We start from the raw sequence: 26475 nt of genomic DNA on the forward strand, positions 1-26475 counted from the left end.
TTGCCTAAAGGACTGTTTGCAAACTGAGCAAACTACATGTTTATGTGTCCCTGGCAGCTCTGATCTCTAGTACTTGGCAAGGGAGAAAGAAAATGGACTGAGCAGAACTACAAATCAAGTGCAGGAGAAAGGAGATCTAAACAACAACAGTGGCAGCAACACGCAATACATGTTTCTGTGGGAGAAATTGCTTTTCCCCCTAAATTTGCACTCAGTACTGAAATGGAAATGACACGAATTGCTGGTTATACTGTACATCAGAAGGGTGACTTTAGTAGCAACTAAACATTCGCAGTGAAGGTATTGGACACAAACACATAATATCATATATGGCAGCAGCTCTTTTCTCTCCCATCAAACAGTGTTTCTGTTCTCCAGCCAGCCACAGGAGAGAGATGCCAGACAATATCTCGGAGCCCAAGGGGGAAAACGGATTTGGATTTACTGAGTCATCACAACTGTATGTATATGCAATCCATGCTTATACACATATGCAAGTACTGACACGTCTTTGCAAAAAACACACATCCTGTACACAACATGGATGTAAACAATGTCACGCCTGCCTCCTCATCCCTCTCTTCCTCTCGCTCTTGCTCTCACACAAACACAAACAGTAAGAACTGAAACAAAATTTAAAAAAAAAAAAAATCATCTTTGAAGGCTATTTATCTAAATTGCATCTGTGTGTTCATTCTCATTCAAGTCCAGGATACCCAGAGTAATTATAAAATTGATTTGATGCTAGCATTTATGCAAATACATGATTTCTCTCAATAACAATCTGTTAAATAACCTCATCTCCATAAAAGCAAATGCACAATCTTCAAAGCGTCTATGCAGTTATCAAGTAAACATTATGTTAACAAGCTTTTAGCAATAACTCAGACAGCCTTGCACTCACTTGCAATGTCTGATAACACAGCCGATTAAGATTATTTGTCCAAGGTGCCGTGGCTTGGCCTTCAGATCAATTTGGCTCATTTTAGAGTTGAAGAAAATTCTCTGACTCATTTATTGGACTCATATGCTCAGGTAGAGAACTAGTTGTATATAAGATTTAGATATAATGGCAGGTTGTGAAAGCAGCAACAGCATTTGAGCTCCTTCATGACCCAAACTGCAGAAAAAAAAACAAAAAAAAAACTATACTGGACATGACCAATATGAGTGGAAGTTGCAAATAAACAAACAAACAAACAAACAAACATGTGCACACACAGGACAAAAAGGGTAAATTATGTACTCAACAAACACATCATACCTTCATAAACTGCTGAAGCTGATGTCCAAAGCAGCTCTACCAACCCAACCAAACCCAGTATTTCATTACAAACTACAGTGAACTGAATCATCATCTCCAGGGATCTATTCCAGCAGAGCTCACTGGAGGCTCATTGTTTGTTTGCTGATCCTCTCTAATCCAGACGAATTACCCTGGATGGAAGGAGCTACTGTATTTCCCAAGGCGCTGTCATACCTCTGGCAGGTGTAGAACAAGTTTTGGTAAAGCGGACATTTTCTTTAAAATACATTCGTCAGTCTGCCTGTGTTTTCTTAAGTTGCAGTATATAACACTATATGATATTGAGATTAACAGGAGATAAAAGTCTTGTGTTTGTATCAAGTGAACATACAAAACTATAAAAGAACTGATGTGCCTTCGGATGGAAATTTGTAAATTCAAGTGAACAGACATTTCACTGCTATTTGTCCACTGATAAAGGTCATATTGCTCTAAAAGTGTCAGGTCAGCTCTGCATCTGCAAGAACGTCTTAGTATAGAGCTAACCTGTGACTTCTATTAATATACACGGAATAGGAGATGTAGGTCACAGGGCTCTAGCGATGTCTTGCAGATAGCTACAGCTGTCTGAGGCCTACCGTGAAAGTATAAGCCATCTGCTTCTCCCGGTCCACAGGTTTGAGGAGCCTCAGGTAGCGGATTATCCCAGTAGGAGTCAGGGCGAAGATCGTGGTGTAGTCACCCAGGGTAATCTTCACCATGGGGTCTTTCGTCTTCCAACAGAAAGATATACAAAAAGAAACACGTTACCATGGCGACATGAGTGTTTCATCATTATTTTCCAAGGCCGCAGCTGTGGGGCTGAGAAAACCTATCAAACAGTACATTTTGATCTGCCAAAGAGTTGAAAAAGTAATCTGCTGGCAGGTCTCTCATCTGTCTTCAGAATACACTGGAGAAGTAGCAGAGGATGGAACCAGAAACCAATGTCTTTTTAACATGATTGTATCAATAAAAAGGAGGAAGAGAGGAAATGACTACAACATACACCCATTATCACCTCTGCTCCTATGTTGGGAAAAAATATTGAGCGAATTAAGCAAGTGTTAAAGAATATCGGTTTTGCAGCTTTTGTTGAAGGTCTCCAGATGCTAAATGAGCTTGAAAGCACTACAAAATGTACCAGAGATGTGTAATCTTTGGGAGTCTCACATCATTGCTGTGGCAGGACCGTGTTAACAAATAAACCTGAAGTCCATTCTGGTTCTTTGCTGTCTGTAGTCTGCTTCGATTCACATCCATCAATGAGTCCTCTTAAGAGAGTTTGGTAAACATCAGGACTGGGTGGCTTATTGATTTTGTTATCTGTTTCCACTTCACTTTGATTTGTTAATCTTCTCCTAAGACTAAGTAAAGGAATATTTTGAAAGATGAACTGAAAGTGGTGGACATTTGTTTGGGCTATGTATGTTTTCCCCCATTTAAATATAACTCTATCAGTGGCTAGGGTGTAGAATTTAAAGCTGTTATAGTGGGCAAATACACACAAACACACATCAGCAGAATCACATAGTTTGTTAATTGTGTCAGATATGTCAAAACACCCCTTTCATCCAACTACACACACAAGAATCAACTGAAAACATTAAAAAATATTTAGAAAGAGTGAAGTTTGTATTCAAAGAGAATAATTGCATGACTTCAGACTTAAGCAAATGCAGACACCGCAACAGAAACACCCATTTGCATATAAAGGAGAGCACAGCACAGCAAAACACTCCAAACACACACACTCTTGTTAGAAAATAATAGTCAGTGCATCCGTGAGATTATTCTATGCACACACTTGTCATTACTGGAGACCTGCTTAGTATTTAATTCATTGTTTATGAAAATTTGAAGTAAAAAAAAACATAATTTCTACTGTTGTGATCTTACTGGAGAGCTCACCTATTGTGTTTTTTCTCCAAAACAGAGTCAAAAAGTACTGTATGTTGTGGATGTCTCCAGCACTGAAGAGTGCTTTCAGTTTGTTTTGACTTTTTGCAAAGTGATTCATGCATTAACAGTGGGGATGTCCCAAGTCAGTTTGCGGATCAAGGCATTTTGTAATCGGCATCAGCTTTATGACCTATTGCACTTCAGGTACGACAGCTGTCAAAGCCGCTCCATTTCATTTTTGTAAAAAAACACTGGAACACTGGAACAGTGCAGCATTGCAGAAAAATGAACAGTAGATATTTTTTCAGTTAATGATATCCACATTGACACTGTGCCACAGCAAGCACGGAGTGAGCAGAGGTACTTTTTTGGAGTTCTTTTTCAAAAACATTCAATTTGCTTGCAATTTTCAGATAAGATGACACAAAGTTTAGCTTTTGGTTGAAAACGACATTTAACCTTCAGTATTTTGTTCAAACTGAAGATGAAGAGAAGTTGTTTAAATCCTATCCAGACCATGTGCAACAACAGTTTCACATTGGCACTTCTCTCCTCAGAGATATACAAAAACACTCCAGGGCACTATAGAAAATATTGTAAGAAACTTTGATGCAGATTTAATGCAGAACTATCACGAGCAGTCAAATCCCTAAATTGAATTGGTTTTCCTGATATAAATGTAGCCCTACTTTAGGACATTAAGTGTGCACAGTGCAGCTGTATTATGCTGGGAAACATAAATATTGGATTAAACTCAATATTTAAGGCCTCTGGAGCGACCTGGTAGTGCATGCCACATAACCGACATGTCCCTGGTTCGATTTCAGCCAGGGACCTTTGTTGCACGTCATACCCATCTCTCTCCCCTTGTTTCCTGTCTGCCACCTCACTATCCAATAAAGGCAAAAATGCCAAAAAAATTATCTTAAAAAAACAAACAAACAAACAAAAAAAACACACACACACTATATTTAAGGCCTCACATCAAAGATTAGTTGCAAAACACGGGACATCCCTATGTTACACTCTTAGATGCAGTGACACACACAAAGCATCCCCTTTACCTACAGGTGTATGACCAGGAGCCAGCTACAACAAGGAAAAAAAATACAGCAGGAAGATGACTCAATGAACGTGTTATTTTCTGTGAGTACACAACACTAACACACGAATAAATGCGGCCCTTTAATCAATGTTAATCAAAGCACTACAAGTGCTTTGTGTTTGTATGCACAGATACATATATGGGTGGACGTGTGCAAAGTGTAGGCAACAGTGAGCATAGGCTGTTAAAGGTCTCTCTCTACCTCCTCAATGTCATTATCCAGAGCGATGATTCCCAGGGGGGCAGTGAGGTTGGCACTGGCTGAGATAGTCGTACCCACGGGGGAGGACTCACTCACGTAGCCCTGATAGGTAGCAAACTGGAAATATGGTGCCTGGTTGTTTTCATCCAGGATTTCTATAATTAGGTCAGCATAAGCGGGAAGGGGATGACCGTTGTCCTGTTCAGCCTATGGAAAAACAAAAACAAAAAAAAAAGAGAGAAAGTCTACAGTCAGCACATCAGATATCAACAATCCTTTAAAAAGTTGTAATTTTCGAAATAAACCAGAAAAAGACTCTGCTTGAAATTCATTAAAAGGTGCAGTACTTATAATGAGTCCGGATGGTGAGAGTAACATGGAGAGTTACTGTATGCGGACCCTACTCTTATGCAGGCACAGGGACAAAGAGCCATAATTTCTCTGAATGTCATTTCAATTACAAAAAAGCTACACTGACTAAATTTAATCAGAGGTCCACTTAGGATTAGGCCTCAGTAATTACCAGGGCACTTAACGCAAATACCATCATTTGTAGGGGGAGAGACAGTAAATAGTGGTGCTTGCTACTCCTTCAAATGAGTGACCAATGAAAGAAGGAATTTCAATGGAAATATTACGAGCCAATTCGGTGCCAAAATTAACCAAAAAACTGTGTTAATGTGTAAATGAATGTACCGGCACTTGCTTCTGATTTGGTCTGTCTATGGCTGATTGTAAACACTCCTTCCTATTCATTTTCCAGTGCAGCTGGTGGGTGACACGACTGCTTAACACAATACATTATCACATATCAAAATGTGTGTTGTCTCATCTCTTTACAAAACATAAACCTAAAAGAATCTGTACTTTAACCTGAGTTGCGTCTGATACAACCACACAGTGTAAGCAGTCCAGTCTGGCTATCATTGCAAGGTTTCCCTTCCTGAGCACACATGCCGCTATTGCCTCCCACACTGCGATGCTTCAGAAACATTAAGGCTTCGAAAACACAGATGGAAAGGGGGAGTGAGATAACATCAGTTTAAGCCATTACCTGGAACTAATTCTTCACATTAGCTCAATTTCACCGGGCTTGTGTTGCAGAGTGCCGATTGTACAAGAAGAACGTAGTTCTACTACTAAATACTAAAGTGCAGGAGCAAAAAACTCTTTAATCTTTTCTTGTTTATTTTCTTGTGTGTATACCGTAAGATTCCACACCACTGCTGCACATCCAGTTGAGTTTCACTCCAGCTGAGATGCACACCTGTTTTTATTGCCACGCCAACGTTACGCCAGACTATCTTTTCTGAACATCTTCTACTTCTTCTTTTCTTCCCTTATCAGAGTGATAATAAAGAACGCCCACATTTCGCTGACCCAAAGATCCAATCTGCTCACACAAACACCTGAGGGGAAAGTGCTGTCATTGACAGACAAAGTGTGTGTGCCAGGATGTTCTCTCTTTGTCTCGACATTCACACACACACACATTCTTGTCTGAGAGAGAAAAGACGGGGTGTAGGATTACAGTGTTCCCTGGTGATTTTGCTCTTTAGCGGTGTCCCTATTTCTGGGAGGCAGTGCTAAATGACCTGCGCTCCACTGTTATAACACACAGGCCTGCAGGAGATTCATTGCTACTCCAAGTCATTGTTTATCACTCACTCTTGATTCTCCCATCCTGACTCCATCATCCTTATCGTGTCATACTGAATCTCTTTGCTTTCTTTTTTCTATATGACCACCCTATTTCTCTACGTCTCCATCTACCTTTGTCACTTGTCTTCATTTCATCCCAGTCATCTTGGTAGATAAGGCTCCGTCAGGATCAGTGATGACTTATAAAGCACAACAGATGTGTTTTCTAAAATGTGCTTGAGATGCTGCAGCTCATTCCACTATTAGTGTGTGAGGATCCTCTCAAGAATTAGCTATGTTAACCACACGCTGAGCTACATCTGAAAACTCTCCAGATACCAAAATCTAATTCTCACTTCCCTGCTCCTCTGAGTCCTAGAGAAATGGTTCCTCCCCCTCTCTATGACTCAGGTAGATAAGGTTCCTACCGTCCTCCACACACATCTCTCTATATATATCTCAGTCTTTTCCAGCTCCCCCTTTGAACTGCCTCGCTTCCTCTAGCTATGCACAATCCCTCCCAAAGACATGCAAAATGCCTCTCGTATGATCAATCTTTCCTCTCCTGCTTCCTCTTGTAGAAATCAGCTCTTCCTGTCATCTCTTTGCTTCCCAGCTATCCCGGTAAACAGCAGGTTACACACAGCACTCAGAGGTGTTCTAGAGGTTAGTGATGGGTGGATGGAAAGTTCATCTGTGCTGCTGCTCTGCACCAGCAGCACTAAGACAATCCCTGACTCTGCTTTATATTAGGATTCATGAAAGCACAGCAGCCTTTCTTCCCTCAAAGTCCATAAATCATAACATCTTTTTCACCCTAATCTCCAAAGCAGCTAAAGATAAGGTTAATGGCCTTCAGGACTGAGGTTATCTAGGTGGAGCCGAGTAAGGGTGCTTGCTAAACTTCTTGAGATATGAGTTAAACTTGATGTGACACAAGCATATTAGAAATACCGGGACAGAAGTGAGATGTTTAATAAAACAACTTTTTTTCCCAATGCAGCAAAGGAATCAATATTTTACCTTGAGCTGAACCCTGAATAAGATAATAAATGGAGCCTTATTATCTAAATCGGGGTTCACATTCAGTAGATGTCTTTGGAAATTTGTAATTTTAGCACTTTAAAAAAAACAACAAAAAAACCCAGCCTAGATTGACTAAGTACATCTGTGGATTCACAGCATCAGGAGATCATTTTTTGTTTGTTGTAATTCTTCACAGCAGTGTAAGTTTCTTTTTTGTTCAGCCTACTCATTGTGTGACCTTACAGCACACGGTGGTTTTTTGAAGCAGGTTTAGGTTCAATCAAAGTTCACACTGTAACTCTTGCCAGCAGCATAGGAGAGCCGTGTACCCTTTAATAAAACAAAAACAGGGCTCTTTCTGGTGATGCAATAAAAAGGAGTTAATATGTCAAATTGAATTTTATTGTTTACCTTGATGATGAGTGTGAACCTTTGATACACGTCCCTGCTGATCGGTTGCAGAACACGCAGCTCTGCAGTGGTTCTGTTCAGGGAGAAATACTCTGTATATGTGACTGGATGACCTGCAATAAAGAATAAAAATATTCACGGATTTGGATTCAGTGCACTTTATGGCACCATGAACAACACCAGAGTGAACATTCAGAAGTCAAGTCATGGCATACCGACAGAGCCAAAGAAGATTAAATACATAAAATCAATGAAGATACGTGATGAACCTACCAACCAGGATGTAGTAAAAAATACCAGGTCTGTCTGATGGGGGCTGTATGTTTCTGTCCATGTCCACTGCCCGGATTGGAGGGGTCACGTTCAATGGGTTCAGTTTATTCTGCAACAAGGAAGGGGAAAATTAGTCAACAACACCGCAACACACTTGCATGCAAATTCATTTATTTCCTGTTGTCTGTGTAGTTGTAGCCTATAGTTACACAGATAAAATAACTGAGTGTATCATTATGCAGAGAGAGGAATTTCAGTGTCTTGTGAACCAGAAATTTTGCTCATCATTAGCTGCCCTGAAAAAAATATTTTGTGTGCTATATAACAATACCTTGGCTTCTGTATAATCTTTTTTGACATGTTGTATTTTAGTTCCTTGCAACTCTGCTCCTCCACATAAAAACAGCACTCTTTAGAGAAGCTGCCCTGGCCTCTCCTCGTGGCCCATTAAAGAAAGTGTTTTCTGCTTTTAAATAGGATGAGAGGAGCTGTTGGGCACTCTTGAAGCTCACCCTATCTCCACCTGCTGATTCTGTATTCCTCCTAATAATGTTATCCTGCCTCAGTCTCTTCTCCATATAGTAGGTAGGATAGCGCTTGGGCCTGTGGTCACCAAAACTGCAGAGATAAGAAAGCTACAACCATGTGTGCTTTCCCCAGTTTGCTCTAGTAGCTACACTTGTCCTAAGTTTCAGGAAAGTAAAGACCACAGTGTCTTTCTCATTGTGGTTTATTAAAAAAAAGGCTAACAGTCATTATTAGGAAATCAAAAGGAACACAGCTGATTTAGGCAAGTGCCTTAGCAGTCAAAATCCATAGCAAACCAGCCAATTATTAGAGTATTTAACGAAAAAGCCAGTGCTATTAGATCTTTTTTCTCATCAGCATGCTTCTAAATATGCCTAATAGAGTTGCATATCTGGGATAATCTGTTTGTGGTGCTGTAGGCTACTTTTCCTGCTCATGCATACTCAGACATCATCAGCACTAATTATCCAGCTTTACCCCTGCACTTTTGCACCAACATATGGCTTAGTGGGAATATGTTTAGCACATCACATTTAAGAATACCTCTTCTCATGCAAAATGCCTCCATATGGCTGATACAATGTGTGTGAGTATGCAAAGAGGCCTGTGCTGAACTTCCTTAGCATAGACGGGGACATGGCTAACAGCTCTCTGGCAGGAAGAATCCCTCCCTGAGGGGGTATATTTATATCCCACAGCTCTGGAGTAATCCTTACACCCCTCCCTAACCAGCCCTCTCGCTTTTACAATGTCTGGAGGTGCGCTAAATCAAATCCCCCTAGCTCTGCACAATGATGATTAGCTATAATACCCTCCTCCAGCAGTCATTATCTGAGGGACTCCAGAGCCCACATTATATCCCCCCAGGGCAAAAAATAAATACAGATCAACTTAATAATGCCTGTCTAGCCATTGTGATTAATTACAATACACTCATCAATTATGAGAAGACAAATCTCCCCGTGGACAGATATGTTAGCATAATGGTTACACTGCAGAATGGAGAAAAATCAAAGACCAGCAAAAAAACTGACTGAAAACTGCAAATCCAATGTAGGCCATTCCTAAAAAATGTTATGAAATTAAATTGTGCACTATTTAAGGAAAGTAAAAAAAGGAGAATATGTTATATGTTATGAAACAGACTTGATGCACTGGATATATTCTGGAAAAACTCAACGTTAGGAAGCAGAGTGTAGGGTAAATATATAGAGGATAAATTATACTGAAAGTTATGTCAGTAACAACAACAGACATGTCAGTATGAAATGTAGCATCTCTGTAACATCAGACTTTACTCGTATGAAGCTTTGAGAGGATGAAGCCATGTGGTGCTCAGCGGTAAAAAGGCAGGAAGAAAAGGACAAAGGCCAACCTTTTCTCACACTGATGTAAAAGCTTTGTGTAGCAAAAGCTTCGGTTTGTTTAGCCGGAGCTCCAAGGTCCAGCATAGCAGTCTGCAAACCTTTTATCATAAATTATATATTACATGGGCAAACTCTGAATGAAAAGCCTGAACAAATAACTGTGACTCACGATGGCTGCTCCCCTCGACCATAGCTGTAGACACACATGCGGCACTGTACATGCACAAATGTATATATACATTTTTTGTCACTCCCTCTTCCACCTTAGGCCTCAATCTATAACATTTGATTTTCTCAACCAATTTATATAGCTCCCACTGTGTTGTTATTGCCGGAATCCGTATTATTTAATCTCTCTGCCTCTCTCTGTTCAATCTCTCTCTGTTAAATCTCTCTGTTCAATTTAATTCAGTTCAGTGCAACTCGTATGTTCACCACAGTACATTTAACTTGACACAGTCTTTTCCCAATACTGCTTCAGAGCAGTATTCTCAGCTAAATGTATCCTGTAACTTCATCACACTCGAGTTGGTGGCTGTAATGAAACTATTATTGGTCTTCCAACCGACAATAAAAAACAAAAAAATAAAGTTGGCAGTTTTTTGTAAAGCAATTCCAGTTATTAGAAAAAGCTAAATGCTCTGCTGTTACAGTAAGCATTTCACATTAACCATATATATTGCATAAAAGTAGTAAAATGTGAAAATATTTGTACTGGCAGGTCTACAAAATTTACAAAACTGACATTTAGTTGGTCAAGAGCTCATACACAGACAACCTAATGCGGGCAATTTAGAGTTTCTAATTCACACCTCTTGTACTTTGTCTTCGGACTGTGGAAGGGAACTGGATCACTCAGAGGAAACCCATGTGATGATGAGGAAAACATGCAAACTCCACACTGAATGGAGTCGGGCTGAGATTCAAAGCCACAACCTAACTTATCTGAGGAGACCACAGTGCCGACTGTAATTCAGTCCAGTCCAATAAATCAAATTCAATCCAGACTACTCCAATCCCATCCACCCCCTATTCAACATAGTTAAATCTGATCCAGTCTACTCTGCTGATGAGGACCATATAATATGGTCGAACAAGTGGAAATTTAATTGAGATTGAGAACTGTTTATTTCCAAGATTATTAAGAATGAACTGTCAAACAAAGTCAAGCAACTGTACTATGTTGGGAATCAGTCTTGCACATATAACTCATTACTGCACATGAATTAAGCACACTTATACAATATACTGCATAGAGCTTCTCATTTCAATTTCTTCTACAGTTTGTTCTCTACTTACTGTTTACTTTTTGTTTGTGTATATAGCTTTATATCAATTTGGATTCATGGATAGTTTTCCCCATTTTTCATTTTATATTTTCATCCCTGCTTGCTCTAACCTTTTTGTACCTTACCTACTGTACGTGGTCTGTTTATTCTCTTATCTAGTCTTGTCCAATTCAATATTTCAGCACATTTCACTTCAGTTCAATTTCCATTTGAATCAGTCCACTTCAGTTCAATTCATTCTAATGTTCTGTCCATGCATAGAAATACACAGTATATACATATTTTAGAGAAATACATAAACTGTGTACAGACATATATGAATTATAGTGGTGCACTACTTTCTATCCATCTCACCAGTGGTGTTTAACCGTCATCCCAGGTCAACTCAGCCTTCAGCTCTAATTACTGGTCCAACAGACCAGAAAATGCCCCTGGAATTACCATGCTGAGACAAAAACAGCAAAGCTTATTCTGCCTCCAGGTAAGCAGGCAAAACAAGGTGTAATCGAACAGTAGGCAGTTTAAAAGGTGTGGCATAGTTAAATATTTATTCTAACAGGAATACATGTAGCACAAATGTATCACAAATCAGGATTATATGTGCACAGCGCACAATCACACACAAAAGCACAGCCAGGTGATACAAATATGCACATACTATTAACAGGAGGAATTCTGTTAAAATGACCTTGTGGAACAGCAGTGTGTTTGCGCTTGCCTGTCTGCCTGGTTCTTACCGGTTCAGTGAATTCAGGGATAGCAACGCGGTAGGTGAGGGGGTTGCAGTCGCGGGTGTTGTTCACCAAAACACAAGGCAGAAACATGGGGCCCAGGTCGTCTCCGTCCAAAACATCCACAGTCAGAGTCGTGGTAGCTGTTCGTCTGTTGGGAGGGTATGGAGCGCGGTCCTGGAAGATGAAACAAATGCTTTCAATTTCAACCTTCAAACTACCAGACGATTTGTTGTTTTGTGCACTGAGGCTATACACTCCTCAAGCTAAAATCAATATAACATGTTAAAACCATAACACATCTCTGCAGCTGTTCTTCAGTATATATTAAAGTGGTGGCCGCTCTGGAAGCTCACAGTCATGCATTAATTCTGTGTTTATACTTCACTTGTTTGACTGCAGGAAAGGATGCTGAAACCCATTTCCTTCTCCTTAAAGTAGAACATTATAGATATGTTTTCTGCTGTAAAAAAGTTACCTTATAATTTAACTTTTAATACAGTGTGTTAATACCAGGTCGTCTAAGGAAATTTAAAACTTGCTGTCATCACAACAGACTATAGTCACTGCTAAATAAACATGCACAGTCACATTTTGCTATCTTAATGCAGTAAGGAAAAAAATATACACAATTTAAAGTAAGGTTGTAGAAGAGCTTAGACATAAAACTAAATGTTATGTTAAAAACATGAAGTTTTGCTACATAATCCATAACCTTGGCAGCTTTTTCAGACAGTAGTCAGGTAACACTGCTCTCACTTGTGCATATATTTGAATGGATGAGACGGTCCTGTTGTGATGCAAACAATGCATCCAAAACCAGACGGATCAGCGCTACTCCTCTATGTTCTACAAAACATCTTCTTTTTAAGGAAATCATTTTTGGTAATAAAATGTATCCTACAGCTTTATCCTTAAAGATCTCCCCTTGGGGTGCTGTTGCTTCCCAGAATGGTACGCTGAGGAAGTGAACACCACACCTCAAAGATACACACCGTCAGTGTAATTGAAGTCTTGAGACAAGCGGCGCAGAGTTCTGTAAATACCATGCATTCTTTCTTTCTCTACTTTCTCATGCATGAAATGTAGAGAATAGGAGATGGGTTGACTGCTAAATAATTATCTGTCCTCTCCTATTCTCTAGTGTAGACTGTAATCTTTCATTATCACTAAGGTCATCATCAAGGTTAATGATTATGTAATCAGTGAATGGGATGTGATTATGATATAATGATAATTGTTGCTTGTTTTTTGAAAATATGGGTTCCATACTGAGACTCTACTGTCAAACAGTATGCCTTTGAATCATTCAGAACAGTCCATGGGAATGTGGATTTCTTAGCCTGGCTGTTTCTCTGATTTAATTCTTGGCCAGTGGCTTTGCAGTGGCTCTTGGTCAACAGACATTTTCTGCCTAATAGCCAGGGGTAGGGACCAGAGAAATGCCCTCATTATAATTCATGCCGCTTTAATGGCATCATTAGGATTACTTGTTTTACAATATTTTCTCGGTCATGTTGCCCCATGAGAGTGTGAAGTAAAATGCCTTCCCTCAAGTAAAATCCATAGTTAAATCAACTCTGATATGCAAATCTGCTCTGGTATGTACAGACTACAAACAGTTATCTCAGAAAGTCTCCAAGACAGCTTCAATCACTTTTAAAATAAAAAATAGAAAGAAGAGAAGTGAGTTGTACTGAGACCCTGAAGGGTTCAGTCTTCTCTGCCTAATATGCTGACTGTAAGCAATTCTGAATTAGTTAAATGTGAGTTAAACAGCTTGTTTTTGTGATGTCCTTACACTTTTAATACAGAAATCTCTAATTACTTCTTGTTAACATATCAAAAGGAACAGACATCTCCCTCTGATGACTGGCAAAACTGAAAGTGAAAAGGATGGTTTGCTAGATGAGAAAATTATTATTTTTCAAAAATACACTACACATTTCCTTAAAACTGCACTTTGGATAGAAATTATGTAGTGTAAGGACTTGAACTCATCGAAACAGCAAACTATTGACTTTTTGTTAAAAACGTCCACCCCCTAAAATAAGGAAAAGATTTGAAATGTGGTGAGAACACTCTTAAGTCAGGAAAGAAAACGAGTCTTGGAGTGTTCCCATTCCATGCTACAATTGAAAATGTGTGAATACGGCTACTGAATACAAAAAACATCTCGGTTTAATGGGATTAAGAGTTCTTTAACCTCAAGGTCAATGTTGAGATACACAATCTCACACAAATGGAGAAAAGCATACCGATCAAGGCCTATTTCTAAACTGTTGATAGTGATAATGGTGTTTACACTTGCAATCAAAAGTAACTTGTGCCCGTGCAGACTTGCTCACTTACATTGGCTTGTACCAAAACCAGGTAGCGAGTTCTCTCCTCATAGTTTAGCCTCTCTGCCAGAATAATGTGTCCTGAAAGGGTGTTTGCAACACTCACTGTCCTATTAGATGCCTGGAAGAGAGAGAGAGTTGATATGATAAGACAGAAAGAAAGGTGGATGTGAGCAATAAGTTGTTGATTGTTGAAGAAATTTACAATGGTGTAGAGGGTGTTTATCATGGCGTGACTTGTCCATATACCGGATCATTGGGGTTGTAAAGAATGCTGTATTCTATATGTCCATTGGGCCCGTCATCAATGTCCGTAGCGCCATTATTTCCTGAGAAACCGGTGAATATGGTTGTTCCAACGGGTGTGAGCTAGAGAAAAATATGAGAGTGAGTCAACAGCTAAAAAAGCCCCTTGTGAGTACAACATCCTCTTACAGTACTGTAGAGAGCTCATGCATATAGCTATTACTGTAGCCACTCTACCCCATTAGTATGCTAAAATAAAAAAATAATAAAAAAAAAAAAATCAAGAAGGGAAATGTTGCAGTCAGCAGCAGTCTGAAGGCTTATGCACATCGCTGACAGAATAACAAAAAGTAAGTATGAGAACCACTGCGGTTCCCCAGAGCCCTCAGTCCACAGTACCAGCCAGTGGGCAGGAGAGCTTGTTCAGGGGAGAAGTTGACAGCAATGTAGAATGAATCACTATACTGCTGGGGCTGCTGCATAAGGCTATGGTAACACACTGTGACAGGAATTTTGGACATGCAATGTACACAAAGAGTGAACACCAGAGACAGATCTCAGCAGGGAATTATCTCCTAATCTCAAAACACATAACTGGAAAGTCAGTGGATTTGATTAATCGTCTTGAATCGTTGCAGGTGATGCAGGTTTTTCTTTTTTGAAGGGGGGAAAAGGTTGTCCTGTATCTTGCTGGTTAGATGTATGAAAGTGAATGCACAGCAGGCTGCAGCAAATTTCCAGAATGCTCTCCTGACCTGCCAGCTTACATGAATACATATGTGACAAACATTGTATGAGCTTGAACAGAACACATATTCTGCCTGCTATATCTTATAAAATATTTATAGATTAGTTGTTAAGGATGAAAATATTTTAGTTTCTATTATTCCACATATTAAAAGTGAAACAATCATTTGTAGTTCACTAGAAAACTAGTAACTAATAGTTGCAGGTGGTCACTTAGTCAAGTTTTTCAATAACAGAGTCAGTGATTCAGCTTGACTTTTCAGGATCACTTTGATAGACAATGGGCAAAGATGTGAAGCGACAATGTGTGGAATTTTAACATTTATGATTTTATGCTAACACCTTGGGGGACATTGAGATGAATATACTGAAACCAAAACATAGGCTGCACCACTTTTCACTGCGATTGGCAATTTTTTCTACAAAAGAAAAACATATGACCTCAGGATAATTTGGAAGATGCAATAATCACATTAAAGTCTTACACAATGTTTTCAGCTACAAACCTTTAATAACCAACAGCGAGAGGTTCTTACCTCATTTACTGCAACATAGTAGCGTGGCTGCTGAAAGCTAGGGGTGTTGTCATTCCTGTCCCTCACAACAATCCGTACCTCGTGCAAAATAACAGTGCCAACCAGCTCATTGGTGCACTGGACCTGAACCACAATGGTGGTGATGTAGTTGGGGGGCTAAGAGAGGAAAGAGAGACAATATCATACAATGTCATACAAATAGTACAATGAATGTTGTTGTCTGTCTTCTTAGTCCTTTTTGTCCAACATATAGTCTGAGAGTTGATGCACTGGGGTATTGAACTGAACATATTCCATACAGACATAGACACAAATGTCTGCATTTATTAATTTACTTACTATATTCAGCAGAAAGAGTAAATTATTATGCTATACTGACACCAATACCACAAACTCTGTTGCTATAGTACTTTTTCTCTAACATCATGAATTCAAATGTGTTATTAAAATGAAGGAACAATGGGGTAATGGGAGACAATAACCTAGTAGTCTAGTAGGAGTCAGGGATAATTGCCTTGTTGTATTGATAATTTTGACATGATTGCTATTATCAGTCAAATTCGCTAATTGCTAATTTAGGCTATCTCACATGTCAAGTTTGATTTATCACCGTTCTTGGCGGTTCGCTGTTTGTAAGCAAGAAAGATGACAAAGAACTGCAAAAGGGAGCAAAGTCACAGTGCAACACAAATAACTGAGACACAGAAGGAACAGTGAAATGAGCTTCTTCCCCAATCCGACTGGGTAACACTTTATTTAAACGCCCCATTTAGCATTTACTTCTAAATTAAACATTCTACTACCTTTAGTATGGTTTAATACATTTATAAACAGTTTTAGACTTAAGATTTTTATATCTAAGTTATCAGATGTGTGACAATGTTTTTTTTTTTCCCCTGTTTTGGACTTAAAAAAGCCTTCTCCAGTTAATGTTTGTTATTTTTATACTGCAGATATAATGTTAGTGACACAACCACTGATTACGTTTGTAAAGATGTTAAAAAATTAAAAGCTACTTTTCTTACTTCACTATATTTATACAACATGAATAAGTATTAATTGGTGAATGTACTATCAAGATAAATACACTAGCATCAGGAAATCTTTCCACCATAATGCACAGAGCTCCGTATAGGATTCACATGCTCAGTAAAAATCAGCAGCCTGTATTGTGTGAACCCCAGTTTCCATCATACACTCCTGACAAGTAATCTATACTTTCTACATTTTATTAGCATTTATCAGTATTAATGTAGCAAACATAGTGAACACTTTACTTTAGGTCCACTTTTCAGGAATTAACAACTATGTTAACATACACTACTATGTATTCATTAGTGCATGATTCAGGTTTACAACGTTATCTGGATACCTTGGTTGAAATAAAATTACAGAAGAGGGAAATTCAAATTCAGTGCAAAACACTACAATTATTTTACTTCACAGCTTTGCAACTAATTTAGCTAAACTTTCAAAACATTTAATGCAAATGAGTCAAAATGACTTAAAGATCACCACAAAAGAAAACACATATTTTATTAGCAACACTATTTCATAATGATGTGATAAACAAAAAATATTCTGAAGCCAAAAAGAAAATCGGTGACTTGTGATATGCTGCCTCGCTCATTTTCTTGTTGTTGATGTTCTAAATTCTTCTGAAAAGTCTGTCAATGCTACTGTAAAAAAACAAAACAGAAATAAACATAACCATAACCTTTTAAATAGCCAATTAAAACATTTGAATAGTTTTATTTCTTCTTCTCTTCCCATTGGCCTCGGAGATTATAAAAATGATGATTAATTAATACATTTACAACGGCCCTGTTAAAATAAATGAGAAAAACATTGACTCAGCTATGATTAATGTATAAACAGATACAACACTTGATCATGGCCATGAGAACAGTGATTACAAGACAGAAAGAGGCCCAGTGGCATCTGTTCACTCTATTCTTTCCTGTGTTGCTTAAAAACTTTTTTCTGAATAGAAAATTAAAGTGCATTTTTTGTTTCCTCGAGTCCTCACTACAGAGTGTTATCAGAGTTTTGTACTTACATCTCTGTCTAGAACGCGCCCAGTGCTGTTGAGGTAGAGCCTCTGCCGTGCTGGTTCCAGTATCACCCAGTACTCATAGTTGTCCAGCAACGTCAGCGAGATGGTTCTGCCTGGGTCTTGGGCACGGCCATTTATCTGCATGTTTTCCACCAAAATTGTACCTGTGTAGGCAGAGTAGTCTCCATTTAGTACACTGTAGAGAGAATGTGGAAGGATGTCCACAGCCATTGTTTTATTTTTACAATGGTGGCAGAAAATAATTGAAACATTATAAGAATTTTCCAAGGACCTGTGCTACCTATTGTAAAAAAGAATACTAAAAGGCAAAGGTGGATGATGAAGGTCATACTTCAATGAGTTGAAATGAAAAAAAAACAAACAAAGGAGGGATGACAGACTTAAGATAGCAAGAGCTAATACACAGTTATGTTGAATATTGTCCCTGTAAAATAGGGGTTGGCAACCTCAGGCAGGCAGATTGATCCACGGGACACTAGCAATAAATATGCTAGATAGGAACTTTTTTGGAAGTTTTGAAGTGCCCTCTCATCTGCATGCCACATTATCTCTTTCACAGCCACTGGCAGTTGGCAGCCTGTTATTTACGGTAGTTTGATTGATGACAACTTTCTGAGAAAATCGTTCCAGCAGTGTTAGAGCGGGCCTGGTAGATGATAGCAGGCCTGCTAGTTAAGAGAGCTAAAGTAAAGGTTTGGGCTTTCCAGCCCTCTTGGACAGAAGAGTGGGGTTCTGTGTTTCAGAGGGACTGTGCTGTATGTAGTTTATGTCTTGAAAATGTTGTTTGCCGAATGTCAAGTGTTAAATTTTGAGACCAAAGACAAGAAAACTTTCAGGAATGAGGCAGACAAGGCTGAATCAATCAAGTGTGCCACATCCAGGTATGGGAAGCAAGCAAACACCCTCAAATTCTTTGCCACTGCTAAAAATCAAGCAAAACTATTGCATTGCTCATTGCATTGCTAAACGTGGAAAGCCATTCACTGACAGTGAATATATTAAGGAGGCTTTCCTCTGTAGCTCAGAGGTTTTGTTTGATGGCTTACCAAGCAAAGACACAATAAAATCAAGAATAAAAAACACTCCCATGTCAGCCAGAGCTGTTGAACATTGCATTGAAGAAATGGCAGAAAATATTAGCGCGCTGCATCTAGATGTGGATGTTTTCACAAGGATGGCAGCATTCTTGAGTAGTGCTCATATTTCTCTTTTTTACACTTAATTCTCCCTTTTTGACATTTGCTGTGATTACACTTTGTAAATGAGGGAATGTCACTGACAGCAGTATGCTGAAATGAGAACTGTGTATATAATTTGTAATGATGGGGGGTAAAAAAAACAAAAAACAACAACTATTTGTTATGTTTATTGCTGATGAACAAAACTGGTGGAAGGTTTCTAGGGTTAATGATTTCAACTCAGATGTGGATGTTTTCATAATGGCAGCATTCTTTTATGATGGTTATATATAATTACTATGTCCTTATTGTGGGAGAAAAATGTTAATTAAAAATGTTGCTATGCATGTTGTCTATATGGATGGAATAAAATGACAGATCTGTTGGAGATTTACATTTTATTGTGGTGTGATAATTAAACTTAGTGTTAACCTTATATGGCACACTGATTAACAGGAAAACTTAAAAAATGGCACTTCATATCAAAAATGTTGCAGAACCCTGCTGTAAAACATAAAACTTATTTGAATGAGGGTTTTATAACAAACAGTAGCACTTTTAAGAAATGATTTTCTTTCTGCATAATAATACTTTTATCTTGCATATTTTAGTAAAACTTTCAGGAGTAAAACTACTTGGAAAAAAAGAAAAAATCTCCAAATTTGATAATTATCCTTGAGGATACCAACACCTTCTGGTTTATATTCAACAGCTTTTAAAGAGTGATTGATTAAACTTTGCCACAGCAGCCCTCTGGGAAAACCCTCCCAATGCTTATTAAATTTAAGGATTGCTTGACTCCTGAGTGGTCAGATTAGTGGATCTATGTAATAACTGGTGGTTAACAAAAATAAAAAAAATCCAGGAGGTGCAGTGATGAGGTATTTTAATTGAGATCAATGGTGCAAAAAAGAATCACAAGTCATACTCAAATAAAAGTACACCGAGCAAAAGAAGAGTAGTGAGAAGTAGTGAATCTGAGTAGAAACATTTTGTCTCTACAATGTTCATTGAGATATTACAATGAAAATCTAATCCCGGTATGTTGCATGAAGTGCATGAATCTTGGCAACATATGCACTGACAGTAAAGTTATAAAGAGGGGCAGTCAACACAAGGCAAGTAATGCTAGCATTAGCAGCTAACGCTACCTCTAAATGGTCTTTACTGAAGCCACGGCCTGTTGTATATACAGTGACATGCGCCTATACAGCTTTACTGAAACTACTAGATTCAGAAGGATGACATTGACAAACTGACTGCCTGTGCTTACTGTTGTTGGTGTGGCAGTGTGAGGAGTTTCTGATACAGTATTTGAAGTAAAAAAGGAAATAATTGATTAATTTTAGCCACAATATCAAAAGTTTGAAAAATATCAAATCCTAATCATGGATGAATCTACTTGGCTTTGAATCACAGTGGATCATATTGTTGCAAATTTATCTGCATTGTTTTTGTATCAAATTGTGAACTGTGTATCTAAATACATATTGAGGCATCTGAGACGAAGAGGAACACATCCCAACCACTAATAACTGTCTTCTGACTTCTATAAATACAAACACCTTTGAAGGAAACAACAGTGAGGTAGAAGTCACAAGAGTGCAAACATTATCCATCTGACAGATTAAAAATAAATAAATAAATAAATAAAATAGATCACTATCATGTCTTACATCCAGTTGAATACATTGTACAAAACCCAGAACCTATACTTTCATGCCAAGATGAAAAATGTTTCAATTACTGTTAATGGCAAAAAGAGAAGAAGTGCTTCAGTTACCAAACACACAGTAATATGTTTTATCCAAACATGTTTAGAAGGGCAATCTATGCCACAGACATAAATTAAAAATAATCTGCTTAGTTTCACTGTTTTCATTGCTTTCCTTTGCAGAAAGTGTGAGTAAAATGTGCCAATTCAATTTGTGATTGGATAAGTAATTGGCTGATCACGTATATAAATAAAATAACACTTAATGCATCGTTACAGATAAGTTACAAGTTATTAATTTAAAGTCAGAAGAAGCTCATTTCAATGGCAGTCAGTACACCTTACAGCTGAAAGGAACAAGAAAACGCTACTTTCTTCAAGTGCTTAGTCAATCACAGGATGACAACATATTTATGAAAGCCAGAGAAGTATATGAAGCTAAAAGCCATTAGGAGTTACAGTACCCATACAGTTTGAACCCTGTGAGAGTTATTACTGAAGCACATGAGTATCATCTGAGCTGCCGAGCATAAAAACTATTCAGTGTTTTCTGCTTTAGAATTCTGACTGTCTCTTACATATCACCTAAATTTCTCCCCTTTGCATTCAATATGTCCCCCGTTCCACCTATAATTAACAATATGCCTGAGGTGCTCTGGTGATCCTTCAAACAAATGCTTTCTCCTAAAGGTAAGTTTAGTTTGTAGGACACAGTGAGGCCTTTTCATTAATTACATGGGAAAAACAACGCTTCTTGAGAAGATGAGTGAGGCTTAGTGCCTCACCCCTGGACCCTTCGACCTCTTTGCCAAAGGTGGGTCTGACACTGACCAAAGTTAAACACTGTGACAAAATGGACACTGAACAGACCTCCTGAGAGATCATTTCTGACCAATAACTAAATTTTGGCCTGAACTAACTGCATAAATGACATTTGGGGGAGAAAGGACTGATAACTCAATATACTAACATAGACAGAGAACCCCTCTCCTTATCTACACAGAACAGTCATAAACTCTAACTCACATTCCTGAAGGACATTCATTGAGTCTCATCTGTATCTGAATTTGTGAATTAAAAGTCTAATCATTATGTAACTCATGTAATGTTGTTTGTCATACAAATACATAAAGAATGGTATAACTTTGATAGTTGTTGATAGTTGTGTGGTAATCTATCGAGATATTAATTTTTGACTTTATTGTAGTTTACAACATGTAACAATACTGCCCTCTATTGGTAAGGCTAGAACTCCAAATTGAATTTTTTTTTAACGTTACAACAGTAATGGCAATGGTATTTTGAAATCACATCAGTGTTTAACTTTTGATCTATTAACCTTAAAACAATCATATTTTATTAGTTAAATTAGATAAGTAATTGTTTTGAATGACTAAAGTTACTTAAGTAATAGAAATGTAAAATATAATGTATGAAGAATCTCAGGTTGAACGTTTTCTTTTCTTATGAAATATTAGTCATATTTAATTGAACTTTATTTAGCATTAGACTAAGATTACAAGAAGGCAGCGAAAGCCTGAATCCTCAACTCAAACTGGCACGTCGCTCTGAAAAAGTAACGCTTGAAAGTGGATCTCAGCCTGCTTGCTGACAGCAGTCACCAACTGGGAGGTAAGCCGATAGAGACTCTTTCACAGCAGCCTGAAACACGGCTTGACTCCTCTTCACTGGTGGTTCAACACCACTGTATCATGAAGACTCATCTGTAACACGACTCAAGCTGGGCCACACTACCCAAGCTGTATAGCCTGATTACAGTTTACTCCAGCTCAACCCAAAACAATGGGTGCATCCCAAGTCTCTTAAATTGCATCCACGTTTCCCTCACTTGCGTCTTTTCCTTGCGTATTAGTCCCTCCCACTGTGGATGCAAGGAGAGATGCAAGGAAACCAAGCGAGGAGAGAGGAAACGAGGAAATTTGTTTTAAGAGACATGAGACGTCCTCTCCTGTGAAGCGTCACGTGAAGCGACGTCCGTTTCTGATGACGGCGACAGCTGATCACAGCTGGATCAGCTGTCAGTCGGCTTTAGCAGCTGTAGAAACTTCTGATGGAGTTTGTGTCTGCACACATGTGCACTGTGCTAATACTAATAAAGGTTCACAGTTATCACCGCTAGAGCAGCTGTTTCCTTTCTGCAGCCTGTTACCTGTTTAACAAACACCTAAATAAAAACCTGCATTCTGCATTATACTGTGTCCTGCTCAGAGGCACAGGAACCATTTCTACTCGCGGAATGCGTTTATACTATTTATTGATTATTTGTATCTGTATTTTGTGATAATCCTGATAGTGAATTCATTATTCAATTACCCAGAATATGATCATTTCTTCTGAACACCGGAAAATATGTATTTGGCTAAATGTTTCAGGGAAAATGGAAATTATGTAACTCATATCAAATCCGACGCTCTGGAATTTTCAGCCTCACGTGACTGAATGGAAATGACGATAAATGATATAAAATATAAATGTGTTTAACTGTTATTATGGATAGAATTAAAGTCAGGAAGAGTCTGTCAGCAAGAAACAGTTTAATGGAGGAAATAATACATCATGAAAAGAAAAATCTTTCTAATACATGAAGAAATTTATTAATGGTTCTTTTGTTGATCAGGTCGACAATTAATTGATTTTAACTATATGATGAATCAGAAAACAAGTAAAGCATAAAACTTGGGAGTGATACATTTAAATTGAATCTATAATCTGTCTCCACTTCGGTATGAAACTGCAGTGATGCATCAGATCAGTCAGATCAGGTGCAGCGTCCAATCAATAAGTGATATCCAATAAGGGAACGTGTCGGCTGGTAAAAGACTTCCGTGAAGGCTGCTCCCATGTTTCCTCGCTCCTCGCTCCTCAGAGATCCCTCCTCGCTCCTCGCTCCTCCGAGCAAAATAAGAGACTTGGGATGCTCATCAAAATGGTGCATCAGGAACAACTTCCAGTTCAGGCGAGGAGCGAGGAGCCATAAAATAAGAGACTTGAGACGTACCGAATGTCGGACCTGCTGAGACGACACCAACTACAACAAAACTTGTCAACAGTGAGGCAGAACATGGCTTTGTGATCAAGGGTTTATGTTGAATAACGTTAAAATTAAAAAGGTTATTTCTTTAGAGAAGTTGAGTAAGCTTTCCCTTAGCAATCCCCGTTGCAATACATTAGCTTCAAGTCACACACTTCGAGCTACTATTTCTAAACAATTTCTATATTATTTTATTTTTATTATCATTTAAAGGCTTTATTATTCTTTTTCTTTATTATCTTGTGCTTTATCATGTATCTTCAAGATGTTTAGCTATTAATAAATGTCTTCATTTATCCTAAGAAGTTGTTTTGATTTCTTTGAGCACAGCAAAAACAGAGGTCACTGCTTTGAAAAGAACTAACGGTTATGAGACTGATTAATTGATCAAATTGAGAATTAAATTCAAGCTTTAATGTTTCCTACGAATATTAAAGTTTCCTTATAGGAGGTGGTGCCCTGATCATACAAAGTGTTGATTAATGCCTAATATTCTTACATTTCAATCCAGTAAACTTGACCATATACTCTATAAATGCTGAAATATTGAAGAAACTAAAAGTACTCGACATGCTTCTCTTATCTACCAGCTGTAAAACCTAAGAGGGCAGTGGTATTTTAATAGGTTTTTTTTAATCACTGCACATAACATCTTGTACTTCATCCTTTTATAAAGCAGGTTTATCCATTTTGCAGAGTCACTCAGACTCTCACATACTCAAGAAGGCACACAGATGGAGGTGTGATGGAAGCCTTTGCATTATAATTACTCGTGCATTTTAATGCTACCATTAATGACTGTGCTCCCTGTTTGCAGCAGACAGGGTTTGATGCATTTCTGTGTTGTGATCACAAGGACCTATAATTATCTGTCTCACTTGGGCTAAACTCCATCTGAAAAATTGATCTTCTAAGAATTTAATTTAAAAGTCAAAAGACCCCCCTGTTGCTGGGTCATTAATCTAAAACACAGCTTTTCATAAATATATTTGCCTCAGTAACTTGAGTGGTGAGCTACATCTTTTTGAAACTCTCGAGTCGTAAATTACATCGCTGATAATATTACAAGGGAGGGCATGAGAGCCTCCTTTTTTTTCTTCAAGTTAATTGAACTTCAGCTTTTCTGCTGTGACAGCTGAATACTCCCACTGTTCTGGGCTCTTCCTCTCTCAATCTCAGTCACACAGAAAAGTTGCTGTCCTCATCAGTCAAGAGGATGCCAGAGTCTGTCAAACCTATACAAACAAGATTTACCCAGAGTTCCACTGTGCTGTATTTGTACTTAATTTCTACATAAATAAAATTAGTCTCTTTTTAGCAACCTGTGAGTCAGTCAGAGTCATCTCTGGTCAGAGGTGCCTCTGATCTGGGCTTCACAGTAGACTAACCCCACAGAGACAGGATAGAGGGCTTACTTTTATCCCAAATATCAATAATGTTGGCATCTGTAGATGATGGCATCAGATGAGTGTGGATGTCCATTTTTGATAGGGTTCCAACTTCAGTGTGAAAGTGGCATTAAGGTTTATTGGTATTAGCGAGGAGTCCCGTTCGAAAAATTCTTTGAGCTTAACCCATGATCTCAATTCATAATAGTCTTAGGGTGCCACAAGCCAGCAAACCAAAATATAAGTATTGGAGAGTAAAAACATGCAGTTAACTCATGACATGACAATTTAAACAGCAACAAGACATTTGTTGCTACCAAAAGCTGCAATTGGTGAGCAGATAATGAGCACACATGTAAAATGGTGATATGTTTTTGAATGATAGGGGGCTAAAATTAATTTTGTCAGAAAATAGCTGCAATAATGTTAAGACCGTTCTGAAAGCTACAGGACATAAATTATTAAATTCTCTTCACTCACGGTTCACTTTTTTCCTTTCTTAATGCATTGTTTCGGCTTTTGCCAAAAGAAGTTTGCACTTGTACCCAGTGACTAACAATTTTGGACCAATCTCAAAAATCCTTCTGCTGGGTAGAAAAAAAAATGTTGCAGGCCAACTTTTCACCTTCATGAATGATAACCCAATATTTGAAAAGTTCCAGTCTAGTCTTTCAAGCTTGTCACAGTACTGAAACAGTCCTGAAGGCAATAAATGAATGACCTTTTATCAGCCAATATGAGAAATACTTCTTTTCCAGTTTTTCTACATCTTGGTGCAGTGTTTGATACAGTTGGATTATTGCTTGGCAGACATAGCGAGCACTGGGTGGGCATTACTGACACAGTGCTTTACTGTTGAAGTCCCAACTCTCTGGCAAAACTTTTTGAAAAGCCTGAATGATTATATAGGTCATTTCAGAACATTTCTGCAAGGACCCCTTATTTTTATTATATATATTTTCACACTGCCTCCTCAACAACTGAATCACACTCATAATATCTATTTCCACCTTTATGTGGATGACACAGATTTATTTGGGCTATGACCAAGCACAAATGTTCTCTAGCTGTGTGCACAGCTGTCTCTAGGACATCCATTAGTGCTGCCGCTTGGTGCCAAAAAGTCTTGAGATCCTCATTACTGGCCAAGATAACCAAATTCCCTGATTTCTAACGCTTGCAGACATCTATCTCAGATTGTCACTCAGCACAGAAGAAATCATGATCAATAAAGTTAGTTGGAATATGCTGACAAGCAGTTGTCTAATCTTGCTTCCTTCAGTTTGGGCAAACTAAAATGATGAAGCATTCCTCTCCAAAAAAATCCTGGATAATCCTGGTTATTGATGCCTTTATTATGTCCCATCTGGATAGATTATTGTATTTCCCTGCCCTCTTGAAATGGTCAAAAGTTTCTTTCTGGCACTAAAACAAG

At 38.3% G+C, this 26475-nt stretch overlaps 1 protein-coding gene across 13 annotated transcripts in view; it reads right to left on the reverse strand.

The window, feature by feature from the left end:
- Positions 1–26475, reverse strand: part of LOC121911392 (protocadherin-15-like) — a 236575-nt gene that overhangs the window by 89950 nt on the left and 120150 nt on the right. For 12 of the 13 annotated variants that reach the window (XR_006099846.1, XR_006099847.1, XM_042432816.1 and 9 more), the window contains 9 exons: positions 17691–17851; positions 15632–15787; positions 14352–14471; positions 14113–14223; positions 11767–11937; positions 7846–7954; positions 7573–7685; positions 4495–4701; positions 1885–2019 (listed from right to left, as the gene is read on the reverse strand). Coding sequence is in view for 11 of the 13 variants with exons in the window: in XM_042432816.1 (XP_042288750.1) it covers positions 1885–2019; positions 4495–4701; positions 7573–7685; positions 7846–7954; positions 11767–11937; positions 14113–14223; positions 14352–14471; positions 15632–15787; positions 17691–17851 (1283 nt within the window). In the remaining 2 variants the exon portion in view is untranslated. Of the gene's footprint in view, positions 1–1884; positions 2020–4494; positions 4702–7572; positions 7686–7845; positions 7955–11766; positions 11938–14112; positions 14224–14307; positions 14472–15631; positions 15788–17690; positions 17852–26475 lie in introns of those variants that run through there. The other variant, XM_042432813.1, reaches the window with a different exon arrangement.

This window comes from Thunnus maccoyii, chromosome 14, assembly GCF_910596095.1.
Source record: "Thunnus maccoyii chromosome 14, fThuMac1.1, whole genome shotgun sequence".
In the NCBI taxonomy this organism is placed as follows: Eukaryota; Metazoa; Chordata; class Actinopteri; order Scombriformes; family Scombridae; genus Thunnus; species Thunnus maccoyii.